We start from the raw sequence: 22,839 nt of genomic DNA, 5'->3' as shown, positions 1-22,839 counted from the left end.
AACATACAGCACATGAGCAACAGGCATGCTCTGAAAGCTCAAACCCAAGTTCCCTCACTACATTTCAGCACAGGTTGGAGACCGGAAATGGAGAGGAAGTACTGGTGTTAAAATGATACGCAAGACCAATGAGAAAGAGAAAGGCAGTCCCCCAGGTTCATAACATTTTACTTTTCATTCACAAATGGCACAAAACAGAGCAATGATGTTCTCATTTCCATCAGCTGAGTACGTATTTCATTGTATACACTAAAGAAAACAAAAACCTAACGAAATCCCCTCTACACCTGGAAAGACAATATTTGCTCCATTCACATTTTAGTGAGTATCTCTCATTCAATATTTCACCTTATTTCTAAGTCCAATCAAGGCAAAGTTTCCATTTTTTTCTCTTAAATGATTTTCACTGGGAGAGATGAGTCAAAGACAAACTTTTAACACGTTTCAGTTTCCATTTCAACAAGGTAGGAACCCATACTTCCTCCCACTCAGCCCACCTTGTGAATTCCCAACACTGTTCAAAATACACTGAGTGATGCCTTTCCACTCATTGGTCAATTACTTTTCACTGAGTGCAAAACAAGTTTCTGCACTTCCAAACCTCACAACTACAATTCTCCCCTTCTTAAACTTCTACCCTTACTAAAAAGCAATTGTAACATTCAAGTGATAAGCATTTTTCAGAAAAATAGAGACTAAGAGGTACACTATTACTATAATGCAAATATCCATGCACTACTCCCGGCCACTTAAGAACATTTTTGTTCAAGTGACATCGCATGCAGAGAAGCTGCTTTTCCACAGATAATACTCATTACCACGCAGCCTCATTGAAACACCCAGTCTCTGGCCCCCAAGAGTTATAGCCCACCTTTTTATATAGACTCTAAGACAACTGGATCTTATATTGAATCCACTCTCTAGTTAATGTATTAGTGAAATTACGGTACCATTTTCTACAAAAAAACAATTTGAATCAATAACCACACAAATGCTAATCAGAAGGTTTGCCAACAAGTACATAAAATGCACAATCCCAATATGAAGGAAGTGTTCCTCCTTCCTGGCTCCCCAAGTTCCATTTAAAGACCGGAACATGAATAGAAAGATAACCTTGAGAACAGTCAAGTCACCCCTGCCATTAATCATATCCCTCTAGCTCACTTCCTGATTTTACTCTTTCCCTGAAACAGGGCAGTCTCACCAGGATGCCAGGAATTTAATAATGCCGTTTAAAGATATATCAAACTGTCTGGAATATGCAGTGATGAAAACAGAATACGGCCATTGAAACCACACTTAATTAAATACATGCTTTCTCTAACCAGAGCTTCCCCAGGGAAGCCACAATGTCTTCTGCCTGGCACTCTGAGAATCGGTCCCAATAGTGAGTTCAATCCACCTGCACTCCTGCAAACAGTTGTTTTTTTCCTGAGCAACCCCTCCCCACCCCCCCTAAAAAGTTTTACTTTTATCTGTGGAATTCTCTGCCGGCCTCGGCCTGGAAAACTGGTGGACCCAGAGGACAGGTGTCAGATCTGGCCTTTGGTAAGTGGCCCAAACTGACAGTTGTTGGCAGCATAAAGCTGTGATCTTTGTAAACTTCAATTTGAGGTTTTCTACCACGGGGGATTCTCTCCCCGGCTCCTTTTTTGAAGGAGGGAGAGAAAGCAAGCCAAAAGGATGAGTTTCAAAAATAGAAAAACCACCATTTTAATTATAAAACCCTCCCGATTGAACCAAGAGCTGTTAAAAGTAGCCAAATGGAAAATGTCAGGGTTTTGGGGCACATGCACAGCTATTAAACATGAGAATCGCAACTTCAAGGGCCGGGGTAAGAATTAAAAGCAGGAGCAGAAAAAGAGGAGCGGAACAGGGCCCAGCCGAAGACCCATTTGCTCCGAAGGGCCCCTCTTGGTCCTAACTCCTCCATGTGGGGCACCCAGGCTGGAGGAAAGCAGAGGGTTACACAGAACATTTAGCAGACTTAACATTGGATTAAACACACTACTGCAAGTTTCAACAAATGTTCATGGCATACGTAAAAAACACATTTACAACAAGAAAGAAGAGAGGCACCTGGAGACATCTGACACTGGGCATGCTCTGCAGGCAACTCAGTGCGCACATGCTCTCTACCAGGTTGGCGCAGCCTAGCCACAAAGACCTTGGCACAGAACACTGCAGGATGACAAAAAGGAAGGAAGAGAAGAAGCAGTTAGAGGCCGCAACAAATCACTCCTTCACACAGGCAACTTGAATGTTAGTTAGGCAGGGGGGGCACCCATGGCAGTTTGGAGGTCAGGGATGGTGGTGAGAGGCAACTTACGGAAACCTTGGGAGAGGGCCCACTTTCTGTCCTATTAAAAGGTTTCTGCTGCCAGCCACTAATCCTCTAGATACGGTTGAATCAAGAGGGAAAGAGAGTGATTAAATGAAAACCCATTAAAGGGAAGTGTGAAAGTTTGAATGCAAAACGAGATTGGTGGTGAGATTTTTGACTACAACTTCATAAAAGTAAGCTTATGTCGTATAATTATAATTGCCATCAATACAGGCACTTTAAATGTGTTCTCTAATTCCCACCCCACAGAGTCAGGAAACGGAGGCTCAGAGGTTATGTCATTTGCAAGGGCACACAGCAGAGGGGAGAGCCAGGATTTCAAACCTTGGTTTGTCTGTTATTAAAACCCACATTCATTCCACAAGACTGGTGCCTCTTTTGTAAAAACTTTGATCACCTGAATTTTTATCATGTGGTTGGTTTTGCACTTCCCTAAATAAAATCACAGGAAACCTAGAGACATTAAGCAATAGGAACAAGAAAGATGAGTGATAGATTGGGAGAGACAGGCAATTAAAAAGCTAATTAAAAACACATCTGATTTTTAGTGTCATCCACATTTTGCCTTCCCAAAGAAAAAACTTGGGAATATCATGATTTTCACCTTGGACTTTGTTTACAAAGTTCATTGGACATGAGCAAGAATTAAAAGCTTATTCATTTACCTATTGCATTCTCTTTGAAAAGCTTGCTGGTTTTCAGGGAAATAAGAAAAAAGATAAAATATAAAAATAAACAAGCATTATGATTAGTATTTTAAAACCATTGGATTACATATGGTATTCAAAGTGCTTTTTCAGATCTAAGGTCAATTAATTTACTATGGCAAAATCAATAATCATGCAAAAAAATTTGAAGGCCGGTATTTGGGTTTACCTATAGTCTTAGACCCGACCTCATCAACTGTTTATCCGAGCTATAATTAGGAGCATCAAACATCCTCATGTACTATAAACAAGTCCAGGTTTCTACTTGTTATCCCAGCATAATTTTCACATTTTGTTCTGGTTTGGTAGATAAATTCTATGGTTACCCCAAAGGTAACATACAAAGACTGCTATGCTTGAAAGCAGATACACCTGGTTCCTATCCAGCATCTGCCACTTACTAGTGACATCTCACCCACCGTGTAACTGGAACATTGAGATTATTTTGAAAAGGCAGTTCAAGAATACAAAACCAAGTAATCAAATGGACTTTTTAAAAAAAACTAAGCAGCTTTTTTTGGCAACAATGAAAATGCCATACATTTCCAATGTGTGCCTTTATTCCAAAGCTTACCATAGCCAATATATTAGAAGTGCATCACTGATACTCCAGGCAGACATATTCTGTCACCCCAACACTTCCAATGGAGTGCCACAAAAGATGCTGCATACATGCTTGTATAATGAAAACAGCTGCCATTGAGCAAGCTCCTGTAATATGCTGGACAGCTGACAAAGTAAACCCTCACAAACGCCTGTAAGACAGGTATTACGCATTTTACAGAAGAGGAAACTGAGGGCCAGGAGAGCTTGATTTGTTGAAGCAGCAACTTGTCCAAGGTGCAAGAGAACAAGAGCTAACTGTTGGCAGAATTAGCTAATTAATCCTGTCTGACTCTAAGCGAACCTGTTTTCTTCCCACTACAACAAACTCTATCCAGAGATGTGTAGCAAATGCTTATTAAAAGAATACTTACACCAACACAAATCAGAAGTAAACAGGCAGAGGAAAGGCCCCGAACCAACACATAGCTATACGTAGATTATACAGATTACTTGATTTAAATAAACTCCAACGTCCTCATGGTTCAATTTAAATTTTGGGGGGGGAATCTTTGCAGTTATCCAAATCATAGAAGCATTTGGATCTCAGAATAGTTTAAGGATTATACATGCATTCAGCAACTAATTCCAAGTTAACACCAAAGTCACCTACAAATCAATGTTCATTTATTCAGTAAAAACAGTCAGGTGGCCTCTGCAAGGTTTTCTATATTTGCCTCGACCCTTGTGGGGTAGCTCAGTTGGTTGCAGGGGTCCTCAAACTTTGTAAACAGGGGGCCAGTTCACTGTCCCTCAGACCGTCGGAGGGCCGGACTATAGTTTAAAAAAAAACTATAAACAAATTCCTATGCGCACTGCGGGCCCGGGACAAGTTGGCTGCTAAGCAGGACAGGCAGCGGCACCCGGTGGGCCGGATCAATGTCCTCGGCGGGCCGCATGTGGCCCGCGGGCCATAGTTTGAGGACCCCTGGTTAGAGCATCATCCGGATATACCAAGGTTATGGGTTTGATCCCCAGTCGGGGCACATACAAGACTCAACCAGTGAATGCATGGACAGATGGAACAACAAAATTGATGTTTCTCTCCCCCCACCTCTTCCTCCCCCCCCTCTCTCTCTCTCAAATTAATAAATATAAATTTTAAAAAATGTTTGCCTCAAAGGTTAAACACCATGAAGGCATTAAGATACCGTACCCTGATTAGATTCTGCTAATAACTTGGGATCCAGAACTTAAAAAAAAAAAAAAGTCGATAAATTTTCATTCAATAAATCAAAGAATCATAAACTATGAAAACAGGAAGACTATTTAGTCCAAACTCTGATATTAGAAGTGAAGACACTAAAGTGCAAAGGAAAATAATGATCTTCCCCAGGTTTTCTAACCATTTAATGATCTAACCAATTTTTGTATGGTACAAAAATATGGAAAGCAATTAATATAAAGAAAATTTTGAGACTTAAGAAGTTCTAAGAATTTAATTTCAAAACATTAACTGTTATAACCAAGGCGTTGACCAGTACGTCACTGAGGTAGACGCTGTGCCCGTGGGCACCTGGGCTGCAGCTCCCTCCAGCAGGGCTATGTGGGTGCTGTTGAACACCAAGTTCTCCTGTCTCCTCATTGTCATGCGAGGTCCGGACACTGGGTCTGACTCTCTCTCTTGCCAGTCCTACCTATCTTTGCTTGCTTCCTCTCCTCTCTCTTCCCGTTAAATAAAAATTTCTTCCAAAAAAACACATATTAACTGTTTATTACAAGGGTTTTTTAAAGCTTGGTATTGAACTTCAGGAAAAAAGTTTTAAAGGACGCTCTGAGGGTCTAATCTCCAAGAATTCATCTTTCTGTTATCCAGGGGAAATACTGTGGGATGCAGAGCAGTGCCGGTATTTATAAAAGGTATTGGAACTGCCCTACTTTCACACTCCATTACCTGGCAGCTAAGTGACCAACCACAGTGCTGAAAATAGTCTTTTCAACAGAAAATGCCACTCACCCATCTTTTAATAAGGAAGGCCATACTGCTAGTCTGAGCAAGAGTTCTCTTAGGTCTAATAACCCAACAGAACGTTGATTTAATTTGAAAATTAAGGGTAAAAATAAAAGTTCCACATTTATCAACCTAAGAGCATTAAAATGCAACTAGGACCACAGCAGTAATTGATTCTAGAAGCTTCTAATTTTAAATTTAGAGACTTAGTTGGAAACCCACGTTGACTATTGCAGAATAACTATTATCCATCATTCTTAAACTGAATAATGTAAAGACTTCTTCATAATGGCTATATTTACAATGTATACGATTGTCTCTTTCTCTCTCTCTCTCTCTCTCTCTCTCTCTCTCTTTCTTTCAAAGCTAATTTTTAAAGTAGTATATATTTAAACGTCTAGAACACTATCTCATTGTTAAATATGAATGAAGAACTTACCCTGATACCTTGGGTGTGTCCCAATTTTAACAAATACTTATTGACCTACTTATTACGCTAACAACAACACAAACTAAGCCTCTTTCAAAACTTCAGCCTCAAGCTCAAGAGAAACCCAGGGAGATCACAATGGACATACTTAAGGGAAGCCTTTCATGGGTAGAGCCCCTAAGAAATGTTTGTTATAATTTCACATTTAGCCCTAGCTGGTTTGGCTCAGTGGATAGAGCGTCGGCATGTGGACTGAAGGGTCCCGGGTTAGATTCTGATCAAGAGCACACATCTGGGTTGCAGGCTTGATCCCCAATAGGGGGCGTGCAGGAGGTGGCCAATCAATGATTCTCTCTCATCATTGATGTTTCTGTCTCTCTATCCCTCTCCCTTCCTCTCTGAAATCAATAAAAAATATATATTTAAATAATAATAGTAATAATAATTTCACATTTAGCTACTTGTACTGACCAGTATTCTGTCTTAGGATTGTTCATAGCGAACAGGAAACGGTTCACATGGGGCCCTAATATTAGCAAACATCCAATTAGACAGACTATATTTATAGGTTCTATAGCCAAGGACTATCACATTAGTTAAGGAAACTACCAGTTTATTAATTTTGTCATATCTACTATATAACCAAAAAACTAAATGGGCCACAATGCCGAGAAACACTGTCAGTCAGTATGGACAAGAAGAAGAACTTTTGGCATTTTTCGAAAGCAAACGGTTACTCAAAGAGGTAGGAGAGGAATGCCCTAGGTTCTCTTCATATTGCCATAGGAACCACAAATCAAAAGGAAAATGTGGTTGCAGGCACCTTGTCTTCTGATTGGCTGGCTTGAAGAAGGACTCAAAAAAGCTAATGCTGGTCTGTTTCTAGATGGATTGTTTTGAATATTCTGCCCTGATTGCTTCTCAAAGAGGCAATTCTTTTAAAAGCTAACCAAAGAGGTATTTTATGTTGTCTCTCTAATATCACTCTGATTTAGAAATGTCTTATTGTAGGTTTTCTACAAACACCGTGAATTTTTCTCTTTAAACCACTTCCCCCAGAATCAGTACCAGCCTCTTCTAATCATGCCTGAGATAACCAAGCTGAATGGTTTAATACTATCCCATTCAACAAAAAATGTATCTGAACTTAACATCTATCTGTAGACACAAAAGCAAATAAGACATTCTCTCTATTCTCTCTCCTGCCCAGCTCAGAGGAGGGAATCTTAAGAATGTGCAGTGTAAATACGCGCGCGCGCGCGCGCACACACACACACACACACACACACACACACACACACACACAGGCTTGCATGCAAATAGACTTAGCCCACCCAAAGGATAGGATGCCTGAACTAAGCCATCAAGGATGAGTAGGAGGCAGCGGTTGGGGGGGGGGGGGGGGGGGGGCGCGGGGGGAGAAAGACATTCCAGGCAGAATAAATGGCGTAAGCAAAGCCAAAGAGCTAAGAAATGGCATCCTGTTCAAGGACGTGCAAAGAATTTAGGCTTACTAAGGTATTTAAATGTGAGGTGAGGAAAAGTTGAGAGGGAGAGAGAGACAGAGAGAGAGAGACAGAGAGAGAAGCCACATCACAGAGGTCTCTCCTGTACCAACCATTCTATCGAACTTGGGACTTCATCCTGCAGGGCAACAGCTCTTACAATGTATGCTATCGCTCACCAGTGAACAGGCCACCCTTCCCCGGTGTGCGGTCAGTATCTTATCAACGTGTGCAAGACTTTCATTCCTGCAACTCAGCATACACACCGTTCCAACAACAGCTGTCAGAGGGATAGGAGGAGGCCATGCAACACTCCGGCAAGGGTGGAGGTGAGGTTTTTTGACTGAGGTAGGGGGTAAAGCTTACTATCAAGCCAAACCGTGTCAGTTCAAGCCAGCACCAAAGACAGACCCATGTTTCCTAGGGCATGTGGGAGAAATCTGGCACATGCAAGAACAGAGAAAAGAGGTCTGCTCAACGGTAATCCCATGATCAGGAGAGGAAATAGTACAATAACCATGTATGCTGTTATCGATACTGTGAAATAAAGTGTTTGGAATCTTTTAACGCCTTCAAGGGAGACATCAGAAACTTTTAAATTCAAACCACTGCTAGAGGCAATGAGGAGACAACTATTAAACTGTTTTAAGCAGAGGAATGACCCTTGGCAGCTGGAGTGAAGCATGTCAAAGAGAAGGTCAGTGTCTTAGAGAAGCTACAAAACAGTCTTGTTTTTGTTTTACAACCAATGCAAATTTCTTTAAGCTGGGCTACACGGAGCAGACCAGTGCCAGCACTTACCTTTGGCAGCACACGTCTAGAGTCCATTTTTACACTCAGCCTACGTTCTGTTTTCCAATAACACTTCCAACAAAAAACACCATGATCGTGAAATGGGGGCGACTGAAAACAGAGGGAGTGAAATAAAAGGTCCATTTTATGGCAACCACTGGGCTTACACCCTCTGCGCTGGGAATCTCTATCCAGGAATGGGGATTTGGTCCTGAAGAATCACACCGTAGGTGGGCTCAAGGAGATTATATAAAGGCAGCTCTCTAATCCTAGGTGTGAAAGCGACAGAACATCTATTTTCTTTCTACTGGAGGCTGTCCTCAGCGCAAAGCAAATAAAGCATTCAAGTTAATCCAAATCAGGGATTGTCCTAGTGTGTCGGAATTCTCAGACTTGCTTTTCAAGAAGTAGCAAGTAGTACTGAAAATAGGGCCACAAAACTCTGAAAAGATTCAGAACGTAGGCTTCTGCTGTTTAAATGCTTGATGGCAACCTATGAGAAAGCAAACTCTCACCAAAATTACTATTTTTTTTAAGCTAAAAGAATCATAATACAGTCATCAGGTTGTAAAATAAAAGTTAATTCACAATTTAAAGGCATCTTCCAAAGCCCTTTAAAGAACTGAATAGTGGCCCATTGCCTTAATTTATAAACGACTTTCTCTTTCTTATAATGGTATTTTATTGTAAAGTATTTGACAGTAACCATGTGACATAAACTAAGAAAGGAACTATGCTTTAATTCTTAGCAACTGTACTATAGGACTAAGTTATAGATAATTCAACACAGGGTATTTTCAGGCTAGAATATATGTTAAAGGAAGAAAGGGCATGGGGAGAAGAAGGCAGTGGAAGGAGGAGGGGAAAAGGGTAAGAATGAGGAAAACTGAAGTTTACTATCTGTCAAGTTTTAGAGATTCAAACACAGCCAAACATAAATTCTGAACTCAAAACCGGAGCCCAAATTTTCATTAAACCCTACAATTAACAAAACAAAACTTTTAATTCCAATTATCTTATCTGGAATGATTATCTAAGATAAAATTTCAGAACCCAAAAGTTAACAAAATTAAAAAATGGATCTTTGGAGTTAAATTATCTTTGGTAAAGGATGAAGGGTAATTTTTCTTTTTAAATTTTTATTCATCCATATTATCTGATTTTTCTCAAATGAACATGGGGTATTCATGATGTGGTTAATATTTTAATACTACCTTTTGTGATTTTAAGTGATGCTTTATTTTGTTTACTTATATAACTAATTATATAAACACCTGTAGTTTAAAGGTGTTAAGACGCTGGATGCTAGAAATTTATTTTACCTAGTAACCCTCAGACATAGCAGTGAAGATCAAAATAATAACAGCTTGTTCCTGAGTAATTCCAAAGAGGTAAAAAAAAAAAATCCTTGTCCATTTCACCATTACCACCCATGAATCAAAAATGTCACCAGGTTTTTCAGAGCTCCAGAGAAGGGGAGAGAGGAAGGATTTAGAGGTATGGGGGGAGAAGCAGAATCTCTTCTAAGCAACACCACAGAGAACAGAATGTAACAAAATAATCTATTTCTGACATAGACACAAGGATCCTCAGTTGTACTGGGATCAACCTAAGGGTCAGTTGCCAAGAAGGAACAGATTCCCCCAGCAAACCCCAGGTCAGATCAGTTTGAACCCAATTCCAATGGGATTTATCCAAGATCCACAAATCCTGAGACTGGAGAGAATTAAACAACAGTTCAATTAAGTACATCTGAGCCTTTGTCAGTTAACATCTGTGGTCCAATTAGGAATGCTGTTCAGGACTAGGGGAGACCACTTAACTCTAAGTTTAACCTCATTTTCAATAAAAAATGGTAAACCTAAATGAAAATTTTCAAAAAAAGGATGAATTGGAAGGGGGTGCAAATCGATATTTTCAGAGTGCCAAGGAGGTGCCAGACACTGGACAGCTGTCGTGACCTCATGAACCGCTCATACCACCTCTGGCCAGACAGGTACCTTGCAGAGGTCAAAAGTGGCAGATTTGCAATTCTGACTCCAAATCCCTACATTCTTCCCTGAACTACACTGCAGTCACTTCCTTCGCTTGACATTAAACTCCCCAAAGCAGTAATTTCCTCTGTTTCTTTTAAAATTTTATGTACTTGTCACTCATCTATACTGCAGATTGAAGTGTAATTGGTACAACCTCCTGTGTGCATCCTCTCAATACATATTCAAGACTTAAACAGGCACTTCACTTGCCTCAGCAATTTCATGGGTAGAAAAGTATACTAAGGAAAAAAATAGATGCATACAAAAATCTAGCTAAGACATTTATCACTGTCATAATAGAAAGGAAACACTGCCCAACAATAGGGGCTGGTTAAATAAATCCCAGATTATCCAGAAGACAGAATATTATGTGTCCACCAAATAAAAATCATGGTTATAGAATCAGTACATTTACTGACCCAGAGGAAGTTTACAATATATAGAAAGAAAGTTACAATGCATTGGAATAGTTCAAGAAACATTAAATGAAATAAATGCTACAAACCAGGACTTATACTATAATCCCATTTTATTTACTAAAAAACACGAAATATCTAGAATTAAATACAGGTGCTTTTTTATTGGTTCTTTTATGTGCCGTATTTTTTCATAGGCAGCCAGTACACAATTGGCAATATAGTTCTCAAGTTTCTCAATCCTCTCTTCGCCAGGCCACCTCCACAGTAGCTCACATTTCCACACTGTTACTTGGGGGTCTGCTCATAGCACCTTGCCCCTGGATCCAGGCCATTTTTCAATGTTGTTCAAAGTCTGGTTGCACTCTGAAGTGACAAAGACACTACCCAAATTCATTTCAATGCCTGTGGCTTCTAGATAGCTAACTGACGGTACTTAGCCAAAAGCTCTTAACCAATGGTGTCCTGTCTCATGAGGCTACAGCTTCTAAATATCTGACAATCCATATGCCACATTGCATTACACCTGAGAGGACTTCCAGGAGACAACTGAAAACTCACCTTGTTTCTTAGGCATGATCTGAGAACAAAGAGACACCTGCTCTCACTATCCATCCAGGGCTCCTGGCCCCTCTGAGGTAGTTGGACTTCGCTTTCCTTACCATTCCAGCACCGGTGCTGACTGCAAACCTTCCTAGTCCTCTTACTCATTCTCACCAGCCAAAGAACTGTAGGCAGAATTTCTTTTTTTTTAAATTTAATAAATCTTTATTGTTCAGATTATTACAATTGTTCCTCTTTTTTCCCCCCATAGCTCCCCTCCACCCGGTTCCCACACCACCCTCTGCCCTTACCTCCCCCCACTGTCCTCATCCATAGTGTACGCTTTTTATCCAGTCTCTTCCCACACCTCTCACACCCCTTTCCCCCGAGAATTGTCAGTCCACTCCCTTTCTATGCCCCCGATTCTATTATATTCACCAGTTTATTCTGTTCATCAGATTTTTTATTCACTTGATTTTTAGATTCACTTGTTGATAGACATGTATTTGTTGTTCATAATTTTTATCTTTACTTTTTTCTTCTTCCTCTTCTTTAAGAATACCTTTTAGCATTTCATATAATACTGGTTTGGTGGTGATGAACTCTTTTAGCTTTTTCTTATCTGTGAAGCTCTTTATCTGCCCTTCAATTCTGAATGATAGCTTTGCTGGGTAGAGTAATCTTGGTGGTAGGTTCTTGCTATTCATCACTTTGAATATTTCTTGCCACTCCCGACTGGCCTGCATAGTTTCTGTTGAGAAATCAGCTGACAATCGTATGGGTGCTCCCTTGTAGGTAACTAACTGTTTTTCTCTTGCTGCTTTTAATATTTTCTCTTTGTCTTTTGCTCTTGGCATTTAAATTATGATGTGTCTTGGTGTGGTCCTCTTTGGATTCCTTTTGTTTGGGGTTCTGTGCGTTTCCTGGATGTGTAAATCTATTTCTTTCACCAGGTGGGGGAAGTTTTCAGTCATTATTTCTTCAAATAGGTTTTCAGTATCTTGCTCTCTCTCTTCTTCCGGCACCCCCATAATTCAGATGTCGATACGCTTGACGTTGTCCCAGAGGCTCCTTACACTATCTTCAAATTTTTGGATTCTTTTTTCTTTTTGCTTTTCTGGCTGAGTATTTTTTGCTTCTTTGTATTTCAACTCTTTGACTTGATTCTTGCGGTCCTCTAGTCTGCTGTTAGGTCTCTGTATAATATTTTTTATTTCAGTCAGTGTATGTTTAATTTCTAGTTGGTCCTTTTTCATATCCTCGAGGGTCTCGCTAAATTTATCAGCCTGTTCTAGGAAATTCTTGAAAAACCTTATAACCGTGGTTTTGAATTCTATATCCAGTCATTTGTTTTCCTCCATTTCTTTCATTTGTGATCTGTTTCTTTGTCTCTGCATTTTCGCTGCTTCCCTGAGTTGGTAGAGTAGCTTTGTGTGGTAGGTGTCCTCTAGGGCACAGTGTCTCAGCCTCCCCAGTTACCTGAGGTGGACACTCTTGGTGCACCCCTTTGTGGTCTGTGTGCACAGCCTTGTTGTAGTTAAGTCTTGATTGTTGTTGGTATCACTGGGAGGAATTGACCTACAGGCCAGTTGGCTGTGAGGATCAGCTGTGTCTATGCTGGGAGAACTTCTGTGATGGACACACTCTTATGAGACAAGACTTGCAAAATTGCAAAAGCCTCTGTGCTCAGCTTGGATGGGGCGGAGTTTCAGGGCGGAGCAGACAGCCTTGGTTTCCCATCAGCCCTGCCCTATGAGGCCCCTGGGTCTCAGTGTCCCTCAGTAATCGCTGCAAGCACCTCTGAGAGAAAGCCGCCCTCGAGTTTCTCCCGCTGCCAGACAGTCCAGTTTCTCCCCGAATGAGTCGGGGTTTCCAGAAACTTGCCTGGAACTGGAGTTCAGCGCAGTTGGGAGCTTCCGTCTCCCTCCCACTTTAGAAAGCCAGCCGCGCACTCAGCCTCCCGTGCATTCAGCAGTCAATCCTCTCTGCGCGCGTGCGCCTCCGGTCCTCTGCCTTCCACAGCTCCCGAGTCTCAGTGTGCTTTCTCTTTTCCTGGCAGTCCAGTTTCCCCCCGAATGAGTCTGGTTTCCCAGCATCTCGCCCAGGACTGGAGTTCAGTGCAGTCGGGAGCTTCCTTCTCCCTCCCACTTCAGAAAGCCAGCCGCGCACTCAGCCGCCCGTGCACACAGCCGCCCGTCCTCTCCGCGTGCGAGTCTCCGTACCTCAGCCTTTTGCAGCTCCTCTGAGTCTCAATGTGCTTTCCTATTTTCTTCTAGTTGTAGAATTTCCATTCAGCCAGCTTTCCTGTGGTTCTGGAGGGTGTCCGTTTTATGTTTTAGTTGTAGTTTTGATATTGTGCGAGGCAGCAGTTTAGGTGTTTACCTATGCCGCCATCTTGGTTTCTCCCAGAATTTCTGTACAAGATCTCATTGCCCTATAATGTACTGAGCCAAATCCTTACCCTACTTTCAGGTAAGAGAGTGCAGTGTACCATGTTTTAAAAGGAGCATTAGAACATAGTGAAAACTTTTTTTTCTCCAACATAGTGAAAACATTCTCATTTTTTCTAGGAAGAGATATCACTTTCAGGAAGATGATTTCTGGAATATTATTACACTAGAGGCCTGGTACACGAAATTCGTGCACTCTCGGAGGGGTGGGGAGAGAGGGGGGTTCCTCAGCCTGGCCTGTGTCCTCTCACAGTCCGGGAGCCCTTGGGGAATGTCCAACGGACAGCCTAAGCTGGCAGTTGGACATCCTTAGCGCTGCTTCTAGCTGAGCGGTGCTCCCCCTGTGGGAGCACACTGACCACCAGGGGGCAGCTCCTGTGTTAAGCGTCTGCCTCTGGTGGTCAGTGCGCGTCATAACGACCGGTCGTTCCACCGTTTGGTCGATTTGCATATTAGCCTTTTGTTATATAGGACCTACTCTTAATTAGGTTTGACTCAATTAGAATCAGAGCACATAATCCTATTTTAACTTCAACATTTTAAGCTGCTTATTCATCCAAAAGCTTACTGAACATGTCAGTACACTAAATGCTTCAATAGATAACACAAGAATTCCCAAAACCAAATTTTCTGGTACTAAAAATTATTTCAGGAAATAAAGCTGTATTATTTTCTGGCTCACTAAAGGGAGACAGATGAATAAGTTCCTAAAAAGTATAAAATATTTTTTAAAATGCAGTGTCATTGTTTTCAAGAGTGTTAAAATGTCAACTTAACTAGTGGTATTTTACTAGTAAAATCCACTTCCAGACTTGCAAAACTTCCATCTCATAGCGGTCTCTAATAAGTACCTGAGGAATGAAAGTTGGTCAGGGTAAAAAAATCTTTTTTAAGCTAACATTTAAACAAGCCCTCAACTATTTTCTAAACATTGCTCATTTCTCCAATACAAAATCATTTTCAGAGCCTTAACCAAACCTATCCCAGAGAAACACATATTCTAAGTTTGTAGAGCCTCAATGTGTAAAATTTTCTCACACACTCACACCACACACACACACACACACACACACACACACACACACACACACACACATACACGGTGGTGGGGGAGAGGGGCAGGCTAGAAAACAGTGGTAATCAAAACTTTGCTTCATTAACTAGGAAGAGCATGAAAAAGCTAGTTGTCAATGCTAAGATATAAAGGGGCACATTTTATCATCCCTTAATTACACTTATAGTAACCTTTACACTTGTTCTACTTTCTCTTGTAGTCCATTGTTCCTGTATCCTAAGCTGACCTTGTTTTCAAATAAGAACAAAGTTGTGCGCTCACAATCCACTGGGCTCTGAGAACAGATGAATGCGCCTGTCTCTCAGCCAGGGGCTCGGGCTGCCCAAGTAAGGGGCCCCGCTGCTAGCTGCACAGCGAGGACGGCTTTGATTCCCTTCACACTGTCTGGCTCCTGCAGGCAACTGGGTAAGCGGAGTTTTCTCACCGCTTGAAGCCAGAGATTTCATTAAATTCTGGAGCTGAAAGGGACCCTACCAGGCATTTTGTCCATCTTCTTAACATGTCTTCCTAGACCAGGTCCTCTACATCTCTCACACGGTGTTTGTGGGATGTATCTATCCCCTTGAAAGCACCTAATCTCAACAGCAGACAATTACTGCTAAATACATGCTGCAACCCAGTCAACTACAAGGTTCAGACTACAACCCTCCGAGCTTCCACACAAAGGAAGTAATGAAGTCATGATGTAAAGGCCCAATATTCATTTAAGAGGGAGGGCGGAGGATGAAGGAAGGGAGGGAGGGAGGGGCGAGGGAAGGAGAAAACCAAAGAAAGATTAGCAGGGTCAACTCCTTCAAAAGGACAGTAAAAGCATTAGTGAGAGCCGCACAGGTTAAACCTGAGTTTCTAAACCTTCAGGGTTAGAAAGAAAGTATGTTTTCTGATCTGAAAGGAGTTTCTAATGCCAAAGCTTAATTTTCAGGATCAAGTCATTTTAAAATTAAGAGATGATATTGAAAAATAGTACCAAGAGTTTAAAGGGTGAATGTATTTACTTTACAATCACATACAAACTTCTGATACAAGATGGTAATTCTCATTTGCCCTCCCAAATTTATACCCTCATTTCACTGGACAACAGTTGGCAGACCCTGTGCCAGATGCTGAGAATATGCTCAGAACTAAATATGACATGACAGACATGGTCTTTGTCCCCACGGAGATTACCTTCCAATAAGGGAACGAACTGTTCAGTGAGGAATTATGCCATACGTGTATCAATTGTACTTATGTTAACAGCTGTAAAGAAAACGAACTGCGTGTTATAAGAATATGACCAAGGAATCTAACCTGTAGGGGGACTCAGGGACCCCAGACACAACCTCTGAGGAATTCATGCTGAGCGAACCTCTAAAGGACATGCAGAGGTTAACAGGCAAGAAAGGAGGGAAGGGTGAAGCCACCCTGATAACAAATGATGATAATGCTTGTTAGGCCCTGACAGTATCTGGTGCACTGGAGGAGGGGGGCGGGGGGAACCGCTGAGACTGAAGAACGAAAAACTAGGGTGAAAAAAGCAAAAAGACAAGACTCAGGAAGAAAACAGAGGTGTCAAAGGCAGGGGTTTCTGACTGGTGCAACTAAAATCATCCAAGGACTATCAAAATAAAAGGCCATCTACGCTGGCACTGGAAACCTGACGAGGGTACCCTCCTGGACTGGAAACAGGGTTCGCTGCAAGTGAACAAAAAAAAAGCCTACCTAAAAAGTGCAGGCATTCCCAGCGTAGCCTCCCCTCCGAGCTCAAGCAACAAAGGCCGGTAAGAGTGAGGGTCCTGGAAGCAGCCAGCCAGGCCAACCGTGACTGAAGTGCTTCCTCAGGGCCTCGGAGCCGGGGCCCAGCCAGCGCAGGGCTGAAGCTGGTCGTGGATGTGTGCGGAGCACAGCAGGGCCTTGTGCAGCTGCCGCCAACAGAAACGGCCACCTCCATCACTAAAGGGCAGCCCTGGCCCAGCCACAACAAACTCCGAAGTTCCTCCCCCTGGGGACTTCCTTCCACCTCGCTCCCCAACAGCAGTGGGCAAACTACGGCCCGCGGGCCGGATCCGGCCCGTTGGGCTGTTCTATCCGGCCCGCGGAGCCGAAAGAGCGGAGGGTTCTCTTGCTCTCCCCTCCGCTCCTTTACTTTGAATTTATATTAGTTCACACAAACACTCCATCCATGCTTTTGTTCCGGCCCTCCGGTCCAGTTTAAGAACCCGTTGTGGCCCTCGAGTCAAAAAGTTTGCCCACCCCTGATCTAGAATCAGCAGAGTAGAACCGCAGCTAATCTAAACATTTCCCTTTTTCACAAAAGAAATACAAATAACTACAAACATAAGAGAAATATGCCCAATAACACTAGCAATAAAACAAATTTTTAATTTGTTTCGCCAAATTGGGATTTTAAATATTAATGCCCTAAATTGGCATAAAAATGAAGGAAACAGCACTCTCATAGAGAAAATGTGGTCTGTCATGTCATGTTCATACAGGCAATAGAAAGTGGGTAAAAGCTTTGGCTATATAAAATACACATGCTCACCCTAGCTGGTTTGGCTCAATGGACAGAGCGATGGCCTGCAGACTGAAGGGTCCCAGGTTCGATTCCGGTCAAGGGCACATGCCCGGGGTTGCGGGCTTGATCCACAGTAGGGGGCGTGCAGGAGGCAGCCAATCAATAATTTTCTCTCATCAATTATGTTTCTATCTCTCTCTCCCTCTCCCTTCCTCTCTAAAATCAATAAAAATAAATAAGTAAATAAAATACACATGCTCTTAAAAATGTATACACCTTTCAACCCAACAAGTCCACCTCTTAGAACTTATCCCAAGGATGCTTTCAAAGATAAAATTACAGGAAAGAGCAACCCAGCTTTAAGTTGCTATAATTTACAGATAACTTAAAATGTCTAATAAAGGAGTTTAACTAGTTAGCCATCTGCACATTCATATATATTAGGCATTCCTTCATAATATTAAAAAGAAATATATAATTATTCAGCAAGATGCCACAAATATTGGTGAGTTTTAAAAGCAGTTTGCAAAACAATTTTAGGTGCAAAAAACATATTAAATATACATGAAAGAAAAATATGTATATGAAGGAGAAGTACACCAAATATTAAGTCATCAGGAGAACCTTTTATTCTTTTTTCTTACGTTATTTTTAATTTTTCTATAGTAAACATGGATTACTTCTGTAAAAAGAAAATATAAACTTCTTATTCAACAATTTTCAATAATCTTTTAGCGTATGTGTAAATAGTCCTAGGCTAACTGGACAACCACATGGGGGGAAAATGAATCTTGCGCCTACTACTATTATTTGCACATACGTTAAAAAACTGTTGAAAACAGAGTATCTTCAAGACCTTAGGGTAAGCAAAAAAATTTTAATAGAACACAAAAAACAATCACTATAAAGTATTGATTAATTAGACTTCATTAGTATGAAGACCATCTATCAAAAGACAGTATCAAGACAATGAAAACTAGTATGTGTATCTGACAAAGAACGCATTTCCAGATTATTATAAAGAACTCCCACAAATTAGTAAGAAAAAGACAACTCTATTTTTTTTTTTTTTTACGGATCAAAAGATTTGGCAGACACTTCTAAAGACAATATCTAAATGGCCAATAGGCACATGAAAAAAATGCTCATCGTTAGTCATCAGGGAAACAGAATAAGATACTACCTCACACCTATCTGAATGGCTAAGATTGAATGACAGTGCCAAGTGTTGGTGAGGATGTATAGCAACTGGAATGGTGATATACTGTGGAAGGAACTATAGGAATGCACAACCACAGCGGGGAAAGATCTGGTAGTTTCTTGAAAAAGTAAGCATACATCTACACTCTATCCCAGCATTCCCCTCCAAGGTCTGAGACAGGCTAATAAGCCAGGACAAGCAGAATAGGGGAACTGAGACAGATAGTTAAATGGCCAAGCAGTTTACAGTCATCTAGTAAACCGCAAAACCCTATCTTCCCTAAACCAAGGACCTTAAGAGAAACGGTTTACACTTCTCCCCAACCAGAGGGGAAATAGCTTAAATCACCCTACTCAGGGCGAGAGAGAGCAGGAATCCAAGTATGACATGACAGTGACAGTTGGAGCCATTTGCCAACCATACCCAAGGACAGATGAAGTTAAGGGAATAAATTTCACTTTGGCCTATCAGCATAAAACTGATGAATATTCTATTAAGATCCTCCCGTAAAGGCCTAGCTTTTAAAATCCCTCAAAAACTAAGGTCCTTGTGTCCGCTCCTCCTCCCAGGAGCACGCCTGAGCCTTTCCCTTCTCCCACAGGCATGCATCTCCTAAACTCTAAGGGACCCCATGAGGCAGGGGTCCTCAAACTACGGCCCGCGGGCCACATGCGGCCCGCCGAGGACATTTATCCGGCCCACCGGGTGCCGCTGCCTGTCCTGCTTAGCAGCCGACTCATCCCGGGCCCGCAGTGCGCATAGGAATTTGTTCAGTTTTTTTTAAAAAACTATAGTCCGGCCCTCCAACAGTCTGAGGGACAGTGAACTGGCCCCCTGTTTAAAAAGTTTGAGGACCCCTGTTGAGGCTTGTAACCAGGGAGCAATGGAAGTGGCAGCTTATCCCAGGCTAACCCCCTGCTCCTGTCCCCAAGACCCCCTTTTCTTTGACTTCTTAGTGAGCCAAAGCAGCCCAGCCTAGGCTCACTGCCTACTGGTCTCTCTCCCTTGTTTCTTCTGTCCTAGGCTCTTCCTAGTTTCACTGTCCCGCCTTCAATAAACGTCCTCTAAAAATCACCTGGACTCCTGTTGTGAAACCTTTCCTGCATGAAGTCAAGAACCCACACACTACCAGCCGGCCCTAGGCAGACCCGTTCAGGGCCAGGTCCCCTTTCCGGTAACAGGTATACCCAAGAGTCTAAACAAAAACGAACACAGCCCTGACCGGTGTGGCTCAGTCTGTCGGGCATCATCCTGTGCACCGAAAGGTTGCCAGTTCTATTCCTGGTCAGGGCACATGGCAGGTTGTGGGCTCAATTCCTGGTAGGGGACATGCAGAAGGCAACCAATTTATGTCTCGTTCTCACATCGATGTTTCTCTCCCTCTCCCTTTCCCTTCCTCTGTCTCTAAAAAAAAAATCAATTAAAAGAATTGAACACAGATGTTCATGCAAGCTTTATTACTAACAGTTGAACATTGGAAACAACCCAAATATCCATGAGCAGAAGAATGGATAAACAAAACTGGTGTAGACTTGTGTAAAGTAACACTGCTAAGCAATGAAAAGGAACGAGCAACTGATACGACAAAAATGAATTTCAAAAACATTATGCTGGGCAAAATAAGCCCAACATAATTAGAGTACATGCAGCATAAGCATGCTGTACAATTCCATCTATATGAGATTCTAGAACACGCAAAACAAATCTATAGTTATAGAAAGCAGGCTGCTTGAGGCCAGGGATGGGGTGGGGACGGTAAAAGAGAGTGCGGGAAGTTCTGGGGTAGTAGAAATGTTCTCTCTTGATTGTGGTAGTGGTTACATGAGTGTATATACAGTTCTCAAAACTCCAACAGAACATTTAAACGAGTGCAGTTTATTGCATATAAACAGTACCTCAATGAAGCTGAAAGAACAGAACCACAATATAGATACTACTCCACCCCCATCAGAATGGCTAAGGTTAAAAGGACTGGCCAAACTAGTGATGACGGAACTCTCCACATTAGAGGCAGTGTGAATGGGCACAAGCTCTTGGAAAACTGTTTGGAAGTATCTACTGAAGCTAAACATGCCTATCCTATGACCCAGTAATTCCACTCTGCTCATGTCAGGGCACATGGCAGGTTGCGGGCTTGATCCCTGGTGGGGGACATGCAGAAGGCAGCCAATTGAGGGCTCGTTCTCACATTGATGTTTCTCTCCCTAACAGCAGCAAAAATTGGCAGTGTTATTCCTAACAGCAGCGAAAGTTGGAAACAACCCAACTAATTCATCAACAGTAACCTAAACAAACCACGGACTATATATATAATGGGATAATACAGTGGGGGAAACTAGTTAACAAAATAAATGAATTTCATAGATATAACAATGAACTGGGGGAAGGGTATACATAAGAGTATGTGCTGTATCATTCCATTTATATAAAATCCAAAAACAGCCATAACTAACCTATAGTGAAAGAGGCCAGAATAGATCTCTGGGAGGGGTTACTGACTGAGTGAAGCACAGACACACATGAGGAAACCCTTAAGAGGCTCTGGAAATGTCCTGTATCTTTATTTGAGTAGTAGTTAAACAGTGTGGTATACACATACTATATGTTCTATACTATATGTAAGTTATACAAACACACACACACACACACACACACACAAATGCCCTTTAATCAATCTTTGTTCATCCCTCGAAACTGAAAGCTGACTATACAGTATCCAGGTGCGGCTTCTGTCAGTGAGTCACTCTCGGTCTAGTCATATAATGTTCATGACTCTCTGACTGTCTGAGCTGGTGACACTACTAAATATCTGGAGTAATGGCACTGACAATGGGACTGGATAAAGTCATGCCCCGACCAGACAAGGAAGATTTCCAAAATACTTATTAACAGTACAAATAGTCTTAATGTAGGTATAATTTTAAATGTATGGGACGTCCCTTGTCAACTCACTATCTTTTTTATTTAACTTCATGCAGAGATTGTAGGAAGCATTAAATACAAGAAGCCAGTTCTTTGAAAATAAATATATAGTGTTGCTAATATTTTTGCTTGAAAAGTTAATCCATAATTACAGTCGTGTGCTGCTTAATGAGGGGGACATATTCTGAGAAATGCATCATTAGGCGATTTCATCGTTGTGTGGACATCATAGAGTGTATTACAAAAACCTAGATCAGGGATCCTCAAACTTTTTGAACAGGGGGCCAGTTCACTGTCCCTCAGACGGTTGGAGGGCCAGACTATAGTTTAAAAAAAAAACTATGAACAAATTCCTATGCGCACTGCGGGCCCGGGACGAGTTGGCTGCTAAGCAGGACAGGCAGCGGCACCCGGCGGGCCGGATCAATGTCCTCGGCGGGCCGCATGTGGCCTGCGGGCCGTAGTTTGAGGACCCCTGACCTAGATGGTATATGGACCCACACACACCTAGGCTGTATGATATAACCTACTGCTCTGTAGGGGAGGAAAAAAATTTTCCTCTACCCTTCTGGGTTCTTGGCCAGAGACATCCTGAAATAAAAGGCAGATTAACAGGAGAAAAATGAAAGTTTAATAACATGTATATTTCCTACATAATGGGAAAAACTCAGGAAAACTGAGTAACTCACCAAAATGTCTGAAGCCACACCTTAAATAAAATACAGTACCATCTTCAACGGAAGACAAAAAATGTTGGGAGTAGGGGAAGTTTACCAGGAGAGCACAGTAAACCAAGGTAAGGAAGGTTATTAAGCAGATTTAAGTCCTTGTCTTGTGCTGCTAAGACTTTCTAGAGAGAAAATCAACCCCATCTTCCAGGTAAAGCCATGGAGACACCCTTACAAATGTCAGTGTCTTTACAAAAGGTAACTTCTATTTGGTTTTCAGAGCTGCCTTTTGAAATTAATCAGCCTAAAGTAAACTTATGTGAAATAAACATATTTTGGGGTGACAAATTCTGTTCCCCTACAGCTCCTAAGCTACAAACCTGTTCAGCATGTACTGACTACTGTAGGTAATTGTAACACATAGTATTTGTGTAATATATTGTAATACATTACACAGGCTACGTCACTAGGTGACAGGAATTTTCCAACTCCATTATAATCTAACTAGAGGGCCGGTGCACAAAATTCGTGCACGGGGGAGGGGGGGTCCCCCTCAGCCCAGCCAGCACCCTCTCCAATTCAGGACCCCTCGGGAGATGTCCGACTGCCGGTTTAGGGCCGATCCCAGGGATCAGGCCTAAACTGACAGTCAGACATCCCTCTCACAATCCGGGACCGCTGGCTCCTAACTGCCTGCCT

The 22,839-nt window shown here is 41.9% G+C and overlaps 1 protein-coding gene across 8 annotated transcripts in view; it reads right to left on the bottom strand.

Annotated features, from left to right (window-relative positions):
* The window catches only part of FBXW11 (F-box and WD repeat domain containing 11), a 105,300-nt gene that overhangs the window by 60,855 nt on the left and 21,606 nt on the right, over positions 1-22,839 (bottom strand). For 4 of the 8 annotated variants that reach the window (XM_080676980.1, XM_080676981.1, XM_080676983.1 and 1 more), the window contains one exon: positions 2,080-2,181. The exons of the other annotated variants lie outside the window; for them this stretch is intronic. In XM_080676980.1, the coding sequence (XP_080533106.1) occupies positions 2,080-2,181 (102 nt within the window). The remainder of the gene's footprint in view (positions 1-2,079; positions 2,182-22,839) is intronic. 8 annotated transcript variants of the gene reach the window in all.

This window comes from Plecotus auritus, assembly GCF_963455305.1.
Source record: "Plecotus auritus genome assembly, chromosome: 6".
In the NCBI taxonomy this organism is placed as follows: domain Eukaryota; kingdom Metazoa; phylum Chordata; class Mammalia; order Chiroptera; family Vespertilionidae; genus Plecotus; species Plecotus auritus.
This window is presented reverse-complemented; position numbering and strand designations above follow the sequence as displayed.